The 19,709-nt window shown below is 40.2% G+C and overlaps 1 protein-coding gene across 1 annotated transcript in view; it reads left to right on the top strand.

The window, feature by feature from the left end:
• LOC143028472 (integrin beta-PS-like) overlaps positions 1–19,709 on the top strand; it is a 47,649-nt gene that overhangs the window by 23,618 nt on the left and 4,322 nt on the right. Inside the window, exons 6-16 of the mRNA XM_076190625.1 lie at positions 2,282–2,380; positions 3,319–3,483; positions 4,109–4,276; positions 6,408–6,527; positions 7,732–7,859; positions 9,521–9,626; positions 9,786–9,954; positions 13,151–13,257; positions 13,391–13,520; positions 15,908–16,060; positions 16,289–16,428. Of these exons, the coding sequence (XP_076046740.1) occupies positions 2,282–2,380; positions 3,319–3,483; positions 4,109–4,276; positions 6,408–6,527; positions 7,732–7,859; positions 9,521–9,626; positions 9,786–9,954; positions 13,151–13,257; positions 13,391–13,520; positions 15,908–16,060; positions 16,289–16,428 (1,485 nt within the window). The remainder of the gene's footprint in view (positions 1–2,281; positions 2,381–3,318; positions 3,484–4,108; positions 4,277–6,407; positions 6,528–7,731; positions 7,860–9,520; positions 9,627–9,785; positions 9,955–13,150; positions 13,258–13,390; positions 13,521–15,907; positions 16,061–16,288; positions 16,429–19,709) is intronic.

Genomic DNA, 19,709 nt, shown 5'->3' with positions numbered 1-19,709 from the left:
TGTACCAGCATTTTACATATTCTTTTTCTTGTTTTTGTCTTGGGAAATACTTTTCCACTCCTTTTTTGTAAATTTTTGTCAAAATATTCCATTTCTCTTCCACTGATGTTTCTTCTTTGTATATTTCTTCCCAGTTTTCTTGTTGAAAGAATTCTCTCTTAGCTTCAAGTTTTTTCATACATCATTCTTCCTTTTCTATATTGTTCATTTCTTTTCATATATTTTTCTTCATTAAGTTCCAGTTCAATCAATATGTGGTCACTTTTACCTATTGGTGTTTTATATTCAATCTTGTCCACTATTCTAGGTTCAGATGTAATTATTAAGTCTAGTCTCGATGGTTCTTCTTCATTTCTATACCTAGTGTTCTCCTGTATCCATTGTGTCATTGTATGGTCAGTAATCATCTCAAGTAGAGTGTTTCCCCATGAGCCGTCTCCTCCCTTTACTGTCATTTCTTCCCAGCAGATTTCTTCGCAATTAAAGTTGCCCATCATAACTATTTTTCCTCCATCTTCCATTATTTTATTTAATGTTATCTTTCTGTCCTCTAACATACTTTTATGTTCACTCTCCTCCCATGAGGCTGTTTTCGGAGGCACATAATTGATCACAAATTTTCTGCTATTCATATCTCTGTCTTCCATTTCTATCATAATCATCTCTACTGTATTCTTTCCATATATGACACCCTTCACGTTTATATCCTTCTTAGTCAGGAACATAACTCCACCCCCTTGCTTTTTCTCTCTGTTTTTAATCCAATAATTGTATGCATCATGTCCTACACTGTTGGGTGGTAGTGGGCCTTTTAATTTTGTTTCTACAATTCCCATTATGTCCGGTTCTTTTTCTTTCAAGTAATCATTCAGCTCATTCAATCCTGTTATTAATCCATCTATATTTGTGTAAGACACTCTTAGTTTTCTGTCACTTCCATTGTGTTCTCTGTTTCCCTTTTGTTTTTCGCTTGTATGTCGAACTGCCTTAGTTTCATATTCACTACTCTCCAATAGAATCTCTCTTTCTCTGACTCCATTCTGTTCTCATTTTTTTTCTTAACTTCAAGTCTTTTCTGCTTTTCTTCCTCTCTTTCCTCTTTATTCATTTCCCTTTTTATCCATACCTTTTTATATTGTTCACTTGTTGCTAGTTTCCCTGTTTTGGATAAGATATTCTCTGCCGTCGTTTGTGACCTGAATTTAATTTTAATTGGTCTGTTCTTATCTGTACTATACATTCCGAGCCTGAATTTTTCCTCAATTTCTTTCATAATTTCTGGTTCATCTTCCTGAACTAATTTTAGTAAACTGCTTACTTTTTCATTTTCCTCATTGGTTCTTGAGGTTCTATCTGGGTTATGTTTCTCTTCCATTCCTAATATAATTATACATTTCTTTTTGTCAGCTAAGTCTCTTACTATATTCTCCTTCTGTCTCATCACTTTAATAACTGAGTCTTCAGTTTGTTCTCTCATTTGCTGTTTAATTATGTCAGTAAATGCAACTTTACTGTTTTCTTGAATTGTCTTCCATCCCTCTCTGTTTTCTTTATTATTCATCTTTAACTCTTCATTCTCCTTTTTTACTTCTCCTAACTGTCTTTTTAGGTCTTCTATTTCCTTAGTTAACTTTCTGTTCGCCTTCTCTAGTTCTTCCAATTTTTCAACCCTCTGTAAAATGTTGTTAACATGACCGAACCTACGCTCCAAGTCCTCGATCATCTTATCTACCTTCTCTTCTAGTCTTGTCAGTCGGGGGGGGGGTTTGTGTCCCCCCCACCCTCTTTAAATCCCTGGAAAATATTCTCATCACTTTCTACTGTATTGCTCCTATCTATACTTCTAATCTTTACATTTTTATCAGACATTTCGTCATCACCCAGCTGGTCGGGGGGCCGTTTATTGTTTACCTTTCGCCTGTCTGCCTGGGCCAAGTCCTCTCCTTCCTCATTTCCTTCCATTTCCCCAGCAATCCCTCCCCTTCTCCTCTTTCCCTACTTTCCCACTACCCCACGAGCAATTTCCCCCCACCCTGTAAATACAATAGGCACTTCTCTTTGCGTTGGGGTCCACGAAACTTCAATTTTCTTCAGAACGTCCTCTATGCCGTCTGTTCGTTGAAGTGTGTGTGTGTTAGTTCTCCTTTGATTTTTTTCATGTCCATCAACTAAATAGAACTGCACAGCAGCAGCCAGAGCAAACATAATAAGTGACCATAGACACCAAACAACAAGTTGTGGAGAAGACAGGCTGTACTGACTTTCTCTGTGTCTTTTCCAGATTGCAGGTATTATTGAGCCACATGACATGAAGTGCCATTTAGACAAGAATGGCTTGTACACAAGTGGCACACTCCTTGACTACCCTTCTGTTGCACAGGTATAGTTCAGATCTTGACAGTAATACATAAGGCCTATAGTCAATTCTATACCTTCATCTAGGTTACTTTTACACTAAATTTTCCTTGCATTTTTTTCTGTGCTTGATTCATGCATCATGGTTATCTGTGTTTTTGTTTATAAATGAAAGTAATTAGCTTTAAATCATTAATAAAAATCAAATATGTCAGTTATTGAATATTTTCAAATGCATTGTTTTTATTCTCCTTGTATTTACCTAGTTGTATTTACCTAGTTGTATTTTACGGGAAGGGGAGCTATGCTCGTGGGGTCCCGTCTTCATATCTCATTTTATCTAAACTATTTTTAAATTCATGTATTGTTTTTGCACACACCACTTTCTCATCTAACCTGTTCCAACTGTCTATTACTCTGTGAGGAAAGCTGTTCTTTTTCAAATCTCTTCTATAGCTGTCTTTTTTTATTTTCTTTCCATGTCCTCTTGTATTTCTGTCATCCCATTTTATCAGATTCTCTCTATCAGTAATTTCTATGCCTTTCATGATTCTGTAAATAGCTATCAAATCTCCTCTCTCTCTTCTTTTCTCTAGTGTCTGTAGTTCAAGTTTTGCTAGTCTCTCTTCATATGATAGTTTTGAGAGTGTTGGTGCCAATTTTGTAATTGCTCTTTGTATTCTTTCAAGTTTTTTTATACATTTTTTTGTACTTGGTGACCATATCGTTGCTGCATATTCCAATCTTGGTCTTATCAGGGTGATTAGGATTTTCTTCACCATTTCTTCATCCAGGTATGTAAATGCAACTTTGATTGTTCTTATTAAATTATAAGTTTCTCCAAAAATCTTATTTATATGTTTCTCAGGTGACATATTATTCATAACAATGACTCCCAGGTCCTTCTCATTTTCTACTTTTTTATTCCTTCTTCTCCCTATTTATATGATCCTGTGTGTCAAGATCAATGAAATGGCCAAGAAATATCAAGTCAATATCATATTTGCTGTGAAAAATGAGGTAGAGGATCTCTATAAAGAAACGTCTGAGATGATTGACTATTCTTTATGTGTTGTGATGGATGAAGACTCCTCAAATGTTGTGGAAATGGTCAAAGAACAATATGAGGTGAGTTTGAAGTGTTGTAGTAAGTGTATATAGTTTTTTCTTTTCCTTTTTGGGTTCAGAATTGATCTGTAAGTTGTAAGAAGAACCCACACAAGAGCAATCATCTGAGATTTTCATAATAATTGTTGCACCCAGCTCTTATTGTGCAGTTTTTTTCACAGTCCAATTGGTCATATAGCATGTTTTGCATATACATACATACATACATATACCAAGGCTTTTTCCCCCTTCCAAGGGAGGTAGCCACAAAAGGAAAGGCATAAAAACACTCCCACCCATTTCATCCCTAAATACACTCCACACCCCTCCCACCCTTCCTCTCATCTGAGCACCTTGCATATACAAGACATTATTTCTTTTTGTACCTCGAGTTAGTAAATTTCTGTCTGTTATGGGCTTGGATGATCTGCACTTCCACCCAGAATAGAGAGTGGGATATATGAATCAATGAATTGACAGCAGTCTACTTTTTTTGTCTTATGCTCTATCTAGGTTTCCATTTAATGAAAATTGAGGCAACAATTATCATATTGCAAGTAGAAATTAAGCAAAGTTGAAATGTACAGGATATGGTATATTACTTATTATATATATATATTTATTATTTTGTGTTTCCATATACCAGACAATCAGCTCCTCCCTCAACCTCACACATCTGATACATGGTCCAGAACATCTACTTTCTGTTCGCTATTTCACCTCCTGCAAGAATAAGGACATGCCTGTTGAGCAAACTAGTTCATGTACTGGAATCAAAGAAGGAGATGAAGTGGAGTTTCTGGTGGAAATCACAGTAAGTTGTTGTTGTTTCCCTTGACTGTTTGGCCAAGCAGTCCTGCCTCCCTGAGGAATGCCATGACTGAAACAGAGTTTTCCCACATATCCCTTGTAAAGTGTATATTGTGTTGTTGGCATGTATGATTGTGTACAATGTAGTGCTCCATAATGTGTTGTATAGTATGGGGTGAAATGTTACATCCTGGACAGTTATCTGCAATGTGGTCATCAAGGCTCTTCTGGTGGTTTAGAAGGGCTGGATGGTGGCTGCACTGCAGTCTGACCAGGTGGACTCTGTCCTTTTACGGGAGAGAGGATTCAGAGGGGTGGATATCATGGGGTCTGGCATGCAGCAATGTATTGTCTCTCAGTTTTCACAGTAAGTGGAAGACACTGGTTGTGTTATCACTGAATAGTGAGAAGTGGTATGTAAAAGATATCATGACTCTCAAGAAGGGAAACTTTCTTTCATACAAATAAAATCATCTTGCACTAACCAAACTAAAATATGAATAATAAGCAACTTGGCTGAAAGGAATGTTTTTCATCTCTGTGAACCAGAGCAAAGATGTGAGGCAGTATGCAGAATAAAGCATAATTCCTATTGTCTTTATGCATTCATAGATATATTGCAGTATTTGTGCATTGTTCCTCTATCAATATGTGCACCCCAGGGATCTATCCTCAGTCCATTACTTTTCATTTTATACACAAGCAGTTTGGCAGACCCGTTAGATGCTCATAGTGTGCAGTGTCACTTCTATGCAGATGACACACAGATATACATTGAGATCACTGATGTAGCTGACATTAAGGAAAAAATAGTAGCCCTTCTGCATGATATAAAAGTCTGGATTCTTTTGTGAAAACTCAAGCTAAATGAGAGCAAGACAGACATTCTTCTTGTCAAAGGTGGTCTTAGAGTTGACATTGAGACTGAGTTTGGTGTCCTGGATCCTGGAGACCTACGATTGTATCCCAGTCCATCAGTAAAATCCTGGGGATAACATTTGGTTCCAGCCTGAATTTTAAACATCACATAATAAATCTAGTTAAAACTTGTAATTACCATATATAAGGAATCTTTATGCTGTGAGGAGGTATCTAAATAAAGATACTCTCTTTGGACTTGTGCATTCTCTTATTATGTCCCATGCTGACTATTCTTTATTTTTGAGACTGCCCAACTATTCACTGAAGAAAATCCAGACCATTTTAAATAAGTGTGCCAGATTGATTTTTCACTTCCTCCAAGAACTCCAACCAAATGTTACCTGATCAAGTTGCACTGGCTCCCTGAAATGGCTCACATAGAGTTTAAAGTTTGCTTGTTAGTTTATTAGGCCATAGTGCTCAGGCAACCTAAGTATATTGTTGAGATGATATCCAGACCTGAGACTGAAACACAGATGCCTCTGTGGAGCAGTGAAGACACTTATAGACTTAATAAACCAAGGGCAGTAAATAAGAGCTTTTGTAGATAGATCTCTTGCCTCTGCTGCTCCTCGCCTTTACAACAAGCTGCCAGTTAAGGTAAGGCAGCAGTCAACACTTGCTAGTTTTAAGGCCCACCTTAAAAGTTTATATTTACTCAAGCATATGATACCACATGAAAAGTTTTAAATGAGGTATATAGAATATGATATTTTTTAGTGTGATCCAATATTCATTCTTATTGCAATGTGAGCGCTCCTGAATTCAAGTGAAGAACTGGTGCTCAGTAATATAAAACACCAAATTATTATTAAAACTATTTGTGCCAGATGTTTACAGTTGTGATGAAGTAATATAATTATACCTTGTCATTCATGAACTCTGCCTGCTTAGTTTTTCATTACAAAAATAGTATTGCTGATAAAGACATTTATTCCATACTCCTTTTTCTCATAAAGGATAAATGACAGTTTCCATCACAGAAGTGGAATGGTGCTGGGTGAAAAGTGCAAATTATTGTACCTATATATCTATATGCCAATGACTTCATCCTCCTTGTAAAGGAAGTATACAGTCAAGGTGCACACCCCACTTCCATCCATTTCACTCCCATCCACCACCAACCCTTTGTTTCCCTCTCATTTTAGCTCCTTTAGGATGATCCCTGCCTCCTAGCCACTGTTCAGAAGTTTCATCAGTGCTTCTTGTTTCAGGCTGCAGGATGTCCAGAAAATAAGGAAAAAATGTGGATTGATATCACAACCCATTTAGAAAATGTTCACATTGATATTGATGTACACTGTGAATGTGATTGTGAAAAGCCAGGTGCTCCAGTAAGTAGTGGTATCATTACAATTCTTTTCATTCTTATAGTAAGTTGATGTGCTCACAGTATACAATCATTCCAACTTTGATTTGTTACGGTTGGATGCAAAATTACCTCAATAATTTACATTAGTGGAGAATAGTATTTAACAATAACAAAGCTTACATAAGTATACCAAGGGCCTTTTTCTCCATAGCAGAGAGGTAGCCATAGTCAAAAGGCATAATTCCACTATCACCTATTTCATCCCCACCCATTCCACTCCCATCCACCACCCCTCCCTCCCTCTCATCTTGACCCCTCATGGATGACTGGTCATCCTTGCATCTCACCCATTGCCTTGGGTCAAGAGTAATGCCGCAAGACACAGTACATCCACAACAAGGCTGCTTTATTTAATCAGTGACCCCCATTCTCCATCCCCTTTTGCAGAAACATTGAAGATGGTGAGAAATCCCTTTGGGCTGCATCAAAAGGAATTTATCCCCATATTTAATAGTCAATAACAAAGCATGCCCCCATTAAAAGACATGAAAGATCATTAAGATAATTAATTCAAGGGGTGAAAGAATGAAAAAAAGTGGAGAACTTTAAGTCTTTAAGGTCACATAAAGCAATGAATGGAGGAATGGAGGTGGAGGTGAATTGTAGAGTAAGGGAGGCAAGTAAAGGTCTGGGGGGGGAAAGGAAAGTGTCATGAGAAATAGGTACCTAGGGATGGTCACATAAAGAAGATCGTGCAAGGAAGTGATTGTGCCCAAAGTACTGTATAGAGCAGAGACTTGGAATTTGAAAGAGGCAGAAAGGAAGACCATAAACATGTTTGAGATGAAGGGTTTGAGAAGTATGGTAGGTATTATGAGGATGGGTAGAATGACAAATGTGGAGGTGAAGCAGAGGGCAATGATGGTAGCTGGCACATGGGATTAGATCAAAGAATGCCGAGATGGTTTGGGCATATGTTGCTATTCAACATCGACGACAATGATTTAAAATGGCAATTGTCAACAGAATGGTCAGAGTAGACACCACGTGAGTATGAAACCTTTATTAATTGTACAATATTTTGCTTGTTGAAGATTTTTCAAGTACTTGAAAAAGATTCAACAAACGAAACATTGTATATTTAATAAAGTGTCCTTATTTGGTGTCTACTATGACCATCAACAACAATCATATCTTCATACTGAAAATAAATTTTTATTTTGCAGGGTAGAATGACATACTCAGAGAAGTGTTCTAAGTCTGGAACCTATCAGTGTGGAGTGTGTGATTGCCTTGATCGATCATATGGTAAAAAGTGTCAGTGCAACACAGATAGCCTGGATACTGATATTGTGTAGGTGTCACTTGCCAGGGGTTTTGTACAATTTTTGACATACATGTTGAATTCTCATACCTTTTTATACAACATTATTTTGCAAATATCATAAAAGATGTTTACAGTCATCTGAAAGTTTCTTTCTCTATTAGTGTCTATCTACCTATATACTAAGAGCTTTTTCCCCCTTACAAGGGAGGTAGCCGAGTCAAAGGCATGTACCCGCTCCCATCCACCACCCTTTCCTCCCTTTCATCTTAGCTCCTCATGGATGACAGGTCATCCCTGTATCCTGTCCACTGCCCTGGGTCAGAAGCAATGCAGTAAGACAGAGCACATCCACAGCAAGGCTACTTTACTTAATCAGGGCCCCCCCAGCCTGGACAAATCACATCAATAAAGCAAAGAAACTATTTCCGCTTTTTCTCAACTGGCTTCTACCCATCTAATCTTGCTTCTACATCTCAAGGAATGACTATGCTATCAAATCTCTCCTAAAGAATGTTGTAATCTGCCAAAGATCAAACCAACATTTCCTCTGGTGACCATGGCAACACATAGTCACTCTCCACTCATTCCTATTTTCCATCTTTTCCCTTCTTTGCTCAATAGACATTCCCCACTTGCTCAACACCCCCTTCACCCCATCCATCCATCTCATCCTCACTTGTCCCCTCAATTTCACTTCCTTCACCTCTGCCTTCCACACATCTTTTACTAATCTATCATCACTCATTCTTTCCATGTGTCCAAACCATCCCACTAATTTTTCATCAGCCCTGTCATCTTTTCCACTCTTGCTCTCCTCCTCACCTCTTTGTTCCTCACTCTGTCCAACCTAGTAACCCATATCATACTTCTCAGACATTTAATCTCAAACACATTTAAATTTTTCCTCTCTGCCTCTTTTAAATTCCAACTCTCTGCCCTATACAATGCCATCAGCACAATCACCCTTTCATACAATCTCCTCATTGCACCCATTCTCAGTCGCCTATTTCTCCTAACACTTGTTAATCCCTCAAGGCATTTACTTGCTTCTCTCAATCTACAATTTACCTCCACCTCGACTCCTCCCTTTCCTGCCACATGCTACCCTAAATAACTAAAACTATTCACTTCCTCCAACCTCCCTTCTTTTATACTTACCTCCAAGTCACTGCCATCCTCCACCCTTATACATCTCATCACCTTGCTTTTACCCACATTTACCTTCATCTTTCTCGTATTGCATACCCTCTCAAACTCTGTCACTATCTCACTTAATCCTTCCTCTGACTCTGCCACAAGCACAGTGTTGTCAGCAAACAGCAATTAGCCAATCTCCCACTCTCCATACAAATGTAGGGCTAGATAATTCACCAGTAGAAGGTGGTTATATAGCTCCCATTCAAAGGGAAAGATTAAATATCTGTGAAAATTTATATTGTATATGAGATGTCTAGAATAGAAAGGGGGAAATAGTGGCATCATGCATAAGCTATTTTGCCTCTTAACATCAAGAGCTATAAGAGCCATATTTCTGTACCGAGGAGGTGTGGCATTTATTCCTTACTATTCAAGACTTATCATAATTTTTTTTTTTTTTTTTACATTTATTGATAAAAAAAAAAAATATATATATATATATATATATATATATTTTTTTTTTTTAACAACAATTGTTTTTCTCTCACCAGCAATGAAGATTATTTGTGTCAATATGGAAATGAGACTCAAGTTTGTTCAGGCCAGGGTATATGTCAATGTGGACAGTGCGTTTGCAATCAGCCTTCCAAATTTAATGTAAGTTATGTTTCCATGAAATGTATGGTATTCATATACTGCATTCCTGTTTTTCTCCATTATTCTTAATCAATACCTACATATATTCATAATAGAAATCTTGAGATATTTTACTTTAAATATTTCATAATATTAATTTTTCTTATATGGATTATACAGGATATAAATGGTGTTTACTGTGAGTGTAACCATGGAGGCTGCCGTGACCCAAAGAATAAAATTTTGTGTTCAGGTAATGGTGAATGTGACTGCGACAAATGCCGGTGTTACCAAGGTTGGCAAGGTACCTTCTGTGAATGTCAGACAGATGAGGTCTGTGTAGCACCAGGTAAATAACTTGAAATAACCTTGATATTTGTGAACAGGTATAGGTATGTTCATGTATTTGTATATACATATACCAAAGGCTTTTTCCTCCTTACAAGGGAGGTAGCAAAAAAACAAAGGCATAGAAACCATTCCCACCCATTCCATCCCCAATACACTCCACTCCCTTCCACCCTTTACCCTCCCTCTTATCTCGGCACCTCCTGGATGATGGGTCATCCCTGTATCTTGTCCACTGCCTTGGGTCAGAAGCAGTGTCGTAAGACACAGCACATCCACAGCAAGTCCATTTCATTGAATCGGCAACCCCCCCCTCTCTGTCCTCTCATGCAGAAAAGGAGAAGACGGGGAGAAATCCCTTTGGGCTGCATCAAATTATTTCTCATACCAACTTCCTCACTCCCATCCCCCACCCACTCCCCCTCATGCATCACAGCATCATCCATACACAATCCTTCTCCATTCACCCTTGTCTTCTGTCCTCTCCTGTCCTTTGTCAACAGACATTCCTCTCTATTGTAATGCCCCTTTTACCCCATCCATCCATCTCATCCTAGGACACACTCTCATATTCACTCCTTCCACCTCTGCTTTCCACACCTCTTTTACTAATCTTTCTTCACTCATTCTTTCCATGTGTCCAAACCATCCTAATACTCTTTCATCATCCCTATCTCCCAACTCCCTTTCCACCCCTGTTCTCTTCCTCACCTCATTTCTCACTCTATCCAGCCTAGTAACCCCTATCATACTTCTCAGACACCTCATCTCAAACACATTCAAACTCCTTCTCTCTTCCTCTCTTATGTTCCATGTTTCTGCCCCATATAGTGCTGACAGCACAATCACTCCTTCATATAACCTCCTCATAGCATCCATTCCCAGATGTCTATTTTTCATTACACTTTTTAATCCAAAGCATTTACTCACTTCTCTCAATCTACATTCTACCTCCTCCTCCACTCCTCCCTTTCCTGCCACATTCGCACCTAAGTATCTAAAACTATCCACTTCCTCCAGTCTCTCTCCCTTAATGCTCACTTTCAGCCTGCTGTCACTCCCTCTCCTTGTACATCTCATCACCTTACTTTTGCCCACATTTATCTTCAGCTTCCTTCTTTCACACACCTTCTCAAACTCTGTCATTAACTTTCTCAGTCTCTCCTCTGATCCTGCTACAAGTGCAGTGTCGTCAGCAAACAACTAGCTTATTTCCAACTTTCCTCCATTTTCTTTAACCATCTCCAGCCCCTGACCCACTACCCTTGCATTCACCTCTCGCACCACCCCACCCATGTATAGAGTAAACAGTCAGGGCGACATAACACATCCCTGACAAAGTCCCACCTTTACCTCAAACCATTCACTCTCTCCATTTCTAGTCCTAACACAAGCTGTACTACTCTCATAAAAACTCTTGACTGCTCTTAACAGCTTACCTCCTATCCCATATATCTGCAGTACCTCCCACAGTGCCTTCCTGTCTACCCTTTTGTAAGCCTTTTCCAAGTCCATAAAAGCCCAAAAAACATCCTTACCTTTTCCTCAGTCTGTCTTACCACAAAAATCTGATCTACACGACCCCAACATGTCCTAAAACCACACTGTTCCTCACCAATTACTCCCTCTGTTCCTCTCCTAGTCCTCTCAATCAAGACCCTCCCATAGGCCTTCCCAAAAACACTCAACAAGCTGATCCCCCTGAAACTACTACACTCACTTGTCCCCTTTTCCATTGCAAAGCGGAACTATACAGGCACTCCTCCAGTCCTCTGGCACTCTACCTTCTCTTAAACAAACATTAAGTAACCTCATCAGCCAGTCCACCATAACTGTACCTCCTTTCTTCAGACATTCTGTATGGCATCCATCCATCCCAGGTGCCTTAACTGCTCTCATCATCTTAACAGCTGCTTTCAATCAGTATACTTATCATACATACATACATATAACAAGGCTTTTTCCCCCTTACAAGGGAGGTAGCCAAAAAGGGAAAGGCATAAAATCATTTCCACCCATCCCATCCCTGAATACACTCCACACCCCTCCCACCCTCCCTCTTATCTGAGCACCTCCTGGATGATGGGTCATCCCTGCACCTTGCCCACTGCCCTGGGTCAGAAGCAGTGTCGCAAGACACAGCACATCCACAGCAAAGGCCGCTTCATTAAATCAGCGACCCCCCCTCTCCGTCCCCCCATTGCATAAAAGGAGAGGACGGGGAGAAATCCCTTCAGGCTGAGTCAAATTTTGCTCACACATACTACCTCACCCCCCACCCCCCCGCCCATTCCACCTCATGCAATCACATCATCTATATACAACCATTCTCCATTCACCCCTGTCTTCTGTCCTCTCCCGTCCTTCCTCAACAGACATTTCCCTCTTCCCCAAAGCCCCCTTCACCCCATCCATCCACCTCATCCTAGGACGTCCCCTCATGTTCACTCCCTCCACATCTGCCTTCCATACCTCTTTTACTAGTCTTTCTTCACTCATTCTTTTCATGTGTCCAAACCATCCTAATATTCTTTCATTAACCCTATCTCCCAGCTCCTTTTCTACCCCTGTTCTCCTCCTCACCTCCTCATTTCGCACTCTATCTAGCCTAGTAACCCCCATCATACTTCTCAGACACCTCATCTCAAACACATTCAAACCCCTTCTCTCTTCATCTCTTATGTTCCATGTTTCTGCCCCATACAGTGCTGTTGGCACAATCACTCCTTCATACAGTCTCCTCTTAGCATCCATTTCCAAATGTCTATTCCTCATTACACTCTTTAATCCACCAAGGCATTTACTCGCTTCTCTCAATCTACATTCTACCTCCACCTTTTCCTGCCACATTTGCACCCAAGTATCTAAAACTATCCACTTCCTCCAGTCGCTCTCCCTTAATGCTCACTTCCAGTACTAATACTAATGATTTAGTTTATGGTATTTGACACTTATGCCATTGACGAGTGAAATTTAGGAACACCAAAGATCCTTACATGATTTAGATTGTATTATAATTTCATTCTTGTGTTAGTAGTATTGCTAGTATGTAATGACATTGGTTCATAGATACACATGATGAAGCTCTAGTAAATTTTTCCCTTTTTCTTTCACTCTCTTTGTCTTTCTCTTTCCATCTTTCTCTCTTTTTCTCTCTCTCCCTGTTCCTCATTCTGACTCTCCCATTATTTCAACAGGAGGGGTTGAAGCTTGTTCTGGACATGGCACATGTAACTGTGGAAAATGCACCTGTGAAAAGAAAAATGGCATTTCATATTCTGGCAAATATTGTGAAGAGTGCCGTGTAAGTATTACTGATTCACTTGAGTATAAGATTTTTTTTAATTTTTTCCTCTTTTGTAAACATTCCAACATTTCTGTGACTCGCTTTAATGAGTAAATTCAGCTTCTCCATTATGATTTGGGTATCCATACAGACATGCCAAACAGGGAGATGTGTGAAGTATCAGGACTGTGTACAGTGTAGGATCTTTGGCATGGGGAAATTGAAAGGATCAGCATGTGACAAGTGCACCATCATTCCTGAGGGTATTGAATCACTTCAAGGTAAGCCTTTGTATATTCACAAGGTTGCCAGGGGCACAACTACAATGAAATAACCCAAACTGGAACCATACATATAGTTATGATAGAGAATTAGAGATAGGACCTCTTTCCTTGTATGCCACAATTAGGTAAATACACATTTAGGTTATCAACCAGCAACCCCTACCCTACTCCTTCTCCTAATAGCCAGTATGCTACAATTAGGTAAATACACATTTAGGTTATCAGATATATTTGAATAGAGAGAGGAAACAACCAGTAACCCCTACCCTACTCCTTCTCCTAATAGCGAATGACAGAAACAAACTCACAGTTGCTAAACACACAGTTTGGTAGTGAGCAGGCAAGTGTCATCAGACTGTTTATCTACCTTCATGGGACAGAACCTATGTAATGCATATGAGCTTTTGATTTTGAGCACAAGCTTGAACATGAAAAATAAGAAACAATCCACCTTAAAAGTAAGAACAACATTCTGGCAGATGAGAAGGATTGACTTCTTATTATAATAAAAGAAAACATTGCTAGAAACAAATCAAATGAGAAAAAGATGGGTGAATTGATTGATGTTTAAGAAAGTTGTTTTTTTAGCCAATAGAAAGACATGGTTAACCCCTTCACTCCAGGCCAAAATCTCGTATGCAGCATCTGCTGCCAGACGTGCGACGTTGCGTCATGATACTCGCATTATAGAAAATAAAGTTACCACTGTATTGCTCGTTCTCTTTCATCCGTGAATTTTGATAACCATAGAAAATATGATGAAGCCAGTTTACAGAGTATGGGGGTCAAGCAGGTACAACTACACTTATGCCATTGACGAGTGCTGACATCGGCATCCTTGCATACCCACTTGCTCCTCATGACGCGTACGTAGGCATCATCGTATTGAAGGGGTTAACTTTAGCAAAATCATGGAGCAGCAGAAAAGGGAAGTACTGTGCAAGACTGATTGGAAGACATAGTTTAGGTGTTTCACGTTTCTTCTTTCTGTATGAACGTAAGCCTTCTTCCAACCTTGGGGCACTATCCCTGAACATGATAATGTACATATTTAGAATCAGAAGTTTCATGATGAGCAATGTTACTAGATTTCATTGCCAATAAATGCTGGTACATACATATACCAAGGCTTTTTCCCCCATACAAGGGAGGTAGCCAAAAAGGAAAAGCCATAAAATCACTCCCACCCATTCCATCCTTGAATACACTCCACACCCCTCCACCCTCCCTCTTATCTTAGCACCTCCTGGATGACGGGTCATCCCTGCACCTTGTCCACTGCCCTGGGTCAGAAGCAGTGTCGCAAGACACAGCACATCCACAGCAAGGCCGCTTCATTAAATCGGCAACCCCCCCTTTCTGTCCTCCCACGCACAAAAGGAGAAGATGGGGAGAAATCCCTTTAGGCTCACACATACTACCTCACCCCCCCATCCCCCCGCCCATTCCACCTCATACATTACAACATCCTCCATATACAACCATTCTCCATTCATCCCTGTCTTCTGTCCTCTCCAGGCCATCCTCAACAGACATTCCCCTCTCCCCCAAAGCCCCCTTCACCCCATCCATCCACCTCATCCTAGGACGTCCCCTCATGTTCACTCCCTCCACATCTGCCTTCCATACCTCTTTTACTAGTCTTTCTTCACTCATTCTTTCCATGTGTCCAAACCATCCTAATACTCTTTCATTAATCCTATCTACCACCCTTTCCACCCCTGTTCTCCTCCTCACCTCCTCATTTCTCACTCTATCTAGCCTAGTAACCCCCATCATACTTCTCAAACACCTCATCTCAAACACATTCAAACTCCTTCTCTCTTCCTCTCTTATGTTCCATGTTTCTGCCCCATACAGTGCTGTTGGCACAATCACTCCTTCATACAGTCTCCTCTTAGCATCCACTCCCAAATGTCTATTCCTCATTACACTCTTTAATCCACCAAGGCATTTACTCGCTTCTCTCAATCTACATTCTACCTCCACTTTCACTCCACCTTTTCCTGCCACATTTGCACCCAAGTATCTAAAACTATCCACTTCTTCCTGTCGCTCTCCCTAATGCTCACTTCCAGTCTACTGCCACTTTCACCCCTTGTACATCTCATCACCTTACTTTTACCCACATTTATCTTTAGCTTTCTTCTATCACATACTCTCCCAAACTCTGTCACTAACTTCCTCAATTCCTCCTACGATCCTGCCACAAGCGGTCGTCCACAAACAACAGCTGGCTCACCTCCCACTTTTCTCCATTTTCTTTAATCATCTCCAATCCCTGACCCACTACCCTTGCATTTACCTCTTGCACTACCCCATCCATGTATAAGTTGAACTGGTAATGCTAGTAATATACTTTTTTTTTTTTTTTCAACAAACAGGTGAAGTGGATAAAGGTGCGCAGTTGTGCTCATTTGTGGATAAGTCAAGCAACTGTGAATTCAAATTCACATACTTGTACATGCCAGCCAGTGAGACATACAGCATCAAAGCTCAAAGCCTCATGGAATGTCCACCAGGGTTTGATGTCTTTGGTTAGTACATCATTACATAAGCACATTAACATCCATCAGTTATTATCATGATATCATATAACATCATTATTGTTAATAGATGAGATCTTTGGACAATGAGTAAAATTGTTCTTTACTAGTATACAGATTGAAACTGATTTTATATTCAAGTGACAAAGGAGGGGTGGTCTTATGTAAACAGAATATTTTTGATTAATCTAATGACTTACTTGTTGATACATTTTCTAGGCCTTGTATTTGGTATTATTGGAGCTGTTGTGGTTGTTGGACTTTTGACCTTGAGTATATGGAAAATTGTAACTAGCATTCAAGATCGCAAAGAATATGCCAAGTTTGAGGAGGAAAGGAAGAAAGCCAAATTGGATCAGGTGAGGCAGTAATGAATGTGCAAGCCTTCATAAGACTTTGAATGTGTGTGTTTTTGTGCACATATATGTATCCCCATCTGGGGTATTCGCTGCATGTTATTGTGGCAAAGTAGCATGCAGCTGATATTTTAGGGTCTATATGGGGCATCCCTATGGACCAGAGCCACACATCATTTTGTCTGTGATAGAGGAAATCTCTGTTCATAGAGAAATGAGGACACATTTAATATACTGTGACTGTCCCTCCATTATGCTGTCCCTCCACCCCTTGTTACTGTCCTGTACCATTTCTCTGAATATTCATTTCCTTCTTTCACCTACCCTGTGGTGGGGGAAAAGAATGCTGTCACTAAGTCTTCCCACTTCAGTCATACAAGGCAACAAAAATGGGACAGGGATAGGACTATCTTGCTACCTGTAGCCCCACAGGGGACATTCCTGAAAAAAGTAAAGGCATAAGAGGGTCTAGGAGTTTTCCAACCAGTACCCTAAGGTTTGGATCTTTTAATGTGCATGGATGTGGTACAGATGAGAGTAAAAGGGAAGAGATAGGGAGTATATTTGTGAGAGGAAAGATGTATGTGTTGGCATTGAGTGAAACTAAGTTGAGAGAGAGGGGCAAGTGTGAGTTTGGGAGTGTAGTTGGGAGGCTCTCAGAGTGAGGAGAGGACGAGGGAGAGAAGGGGTGGATATACTAGTAAGTGAAGAGATAGGAAAGTGTGTGGTGGAGTGGAAGGAGGTTTCTTCAAGGTTAATGTGGATGAAGGTGAAGCTGGGAAGTTATGGGTTTTTGTAAGTGCAAATGGGACTGGTAATGAGAAGAGTGTAGAGGAAAGGGAGTCTTTTTGGATGGACTTAAATGAGTGCATAGAGGGATTAGGGAGAAATGTCAATGTAGTTGTATTGGGAGACCTTAATGCAAGGGTAGGAAATGAACCAATAGATGGAGTGATTGAGAAGTGTGGAGTTCCAGGAAAAAATTGTAGTGGAGAGTTGATGGAGGAGATGTGTCTCGAGAGTAGATGATAGCAAATACAGTGTTTAGGAAGAAAGTCAAGCATAAGTACACATGGGAGAGGGTTGTGGATGGAAGGATGGTAGATAGAGCATTAATGGACTATATAGTGGTAACCAGGAGTATAGTAGTAAGAGTTAAGGATGTACATGATCTAAGGGGAGAGTGGGGGAATACCAGGTCATTTTTTGTTGGAAGGTAAGTTGAGAGTGGAGGATAGGTGGAGAAAGAGGAAAAGGGCAGAAGGTAGGGAGGTGCTTAGAGTGAACTGCTAAAATGAGAAAGAAAAGAAGTACAAGAAGCTGAAAGAGGAGTGGGAGTGAGTGAAGGGTAGAGCAGAACTAGGAGTGGAGGAGGAATGGGGATGGTTCAAGAAGGGAGTCAAAAGGTGTGCAAAGATGGTGTGTGGAACAAGGAGAATGGGAAGAAATAGAAGGAAGGGTAGTGAGTGGTGGGATGAGGAAGCAAAGAAGGGTGTAGAAGAGAAGATGCAGGCTTTCATAGATTGGTAACAAATTAGGAAGAGGGAATCATATGAGAGGTACAAAGTAAAGAGAAGTAAAGCATAAGATAAAGGAGGCAAAGAGGAGAGCAGATGTGAAATGGGGTAAGAGTATGACAGAAATTTTTGAAAGTAATAAAAAAGTGTTTTGGAAGGAAATTAAGAGAGGAAGAGGAGGTGAATCAAGTAGAAAAGAAAAGGTAAAAGGTGCAGATGAAGAAATAATAATGGAAGAGAAGGCAGTGAGAGGAAGGTGGGCAGAGTATTTTAGGGAGTTGCTAAATGTGAAGGAGGATAGGGAGGGAAAGGTAATTGCAGTGGGAAGTGCAAAGAAAATGACCATGATGAGTGAGGAAAATGGAGGAGAAATAAAGAAAATAAAGTGAAGGCAGCTGTTAAGATGATGAGAGCAGGTAAGGCACCTGGGTTGGATGGATGTCATGCAGAATGACTAAAAAAAAAAAAAAGAGGTATACTGATGGTGGACTGGCTGGTGAGGTTATTTAATGTTTGTTTAATAGAGGGTAGAGTGCCAGAGGACTGTATAGTTCTAATTTACAATGGAAAGGGATACAAGTGTGAGTGTAGTAGTTTCAAAGGGATCAGTTTGCTAAGTGTAGTTGGGAAGGCTTATGGGAGGGTCTTGATTGAAAGGATTAGGAGAGGAACAGAGGGAATTAGTGAGGAACAGTGTGGTTTTAGGACAGGTAGGGGTTGTGTAGAACAGATTTTTGTGGTAAGACAGATATGTGAGAAAGCTGTAGGAAAAGGTAAGGACGTATTTTGGGCTTTTATGGATCTGGAAAAGGCAAATGACAGGGTAGACAGGATGACACTGTGGGAGGTTTTGAGGATATATGGGATGGGAGGAAAGCTTTTAAGAGCATTCAAGAGTTTTTACAAGAGTAGTAGAGCTTGTTTTTCAATTTATACATGGATGGGGTGGTGCAAGAGGTAAATGCAAGGGTAGTGGGTCAGGGATTGGAGATGGTCAAAGAAAATGGAGAAAAGTGGGAGATAAGCCAGTTGTTGTTTGCTAACGACACTACACTTGTGGCAGGATTAGAGGAGGGATTGAGGAAGTTAGTGACAGAATTTGGGAAGGTGTGTAAAAGAAGGAAGCTGAAGATAAATGTGGGTAAAATTAAGGTGATGAGATGTACAAGGGGAGAAAGTGGCAGAACACTGGAAGTGAGTATTAAGGGAGACTGGAGGAAGTGGATAGTTTTAGATATTTGGGTGCAAATGTGGCAGGAAATGGAGGAGTGGAGGTGGAGGTAGAATGTAGATTGAGAGAAGCGAGTAAATGCCTTGGTGGATTAAAAAGTGTAATGAGAAATAGACATTTGGGAATGGATGCTAAGAGGATATTGTATGAAGGAGTGATTGTGCCTACAGCACTGTACGGGGTAGAAACGTGCAACATAAGGGAGGAAGAGAGGAGTTTGAATGTGTTTGAAATGAGGTGCCTGAGAGGTATGGTGGGATTACTAGGCTAGATAGAGTGAGAAATGAGGTGAGGAGAACAGGGGTGAAAAGGGAGTTGGTAGATAGGGTTGATGAAAGAGTATTGGGGTGGTTTGGACACATGGAAATAATGAGTGAAGAAAGATTAGTAAAAGAGGTGTGGAAGGCAGAGGTGGAAGGAGTGAACATGAGGGGTTGACCTAGGATTAGATGGATGGATGGGGTAAAAGGGGCATTGGAAAAGAAGGGAATATCTGTTGAGGAGGGACAGGAGAGGACAGAAGATAGGGGTGAATA

Source organism: Oratosquilla oratoria, chromosome 9, assembly GCF_046742065.1.
Source record: "Oratosquilla oratoria isolate Oo_2021 chromosome 9, ASM4674206v1, whole genome shotgun sequence".
In the NCBI taxonomy this organism is placed as follows: domain Eukaryota; kingdom Metazoa; phylum Arthropoda; class Malacostraca; order Stomatopoda; family Squillidae; genus Oratosquilla; species Oratosquilla oratoria.
Note: the sequence above shows the minus strand (reverse complement) of the source record. Positions and strands in the feature narration are given on the sequence as shown.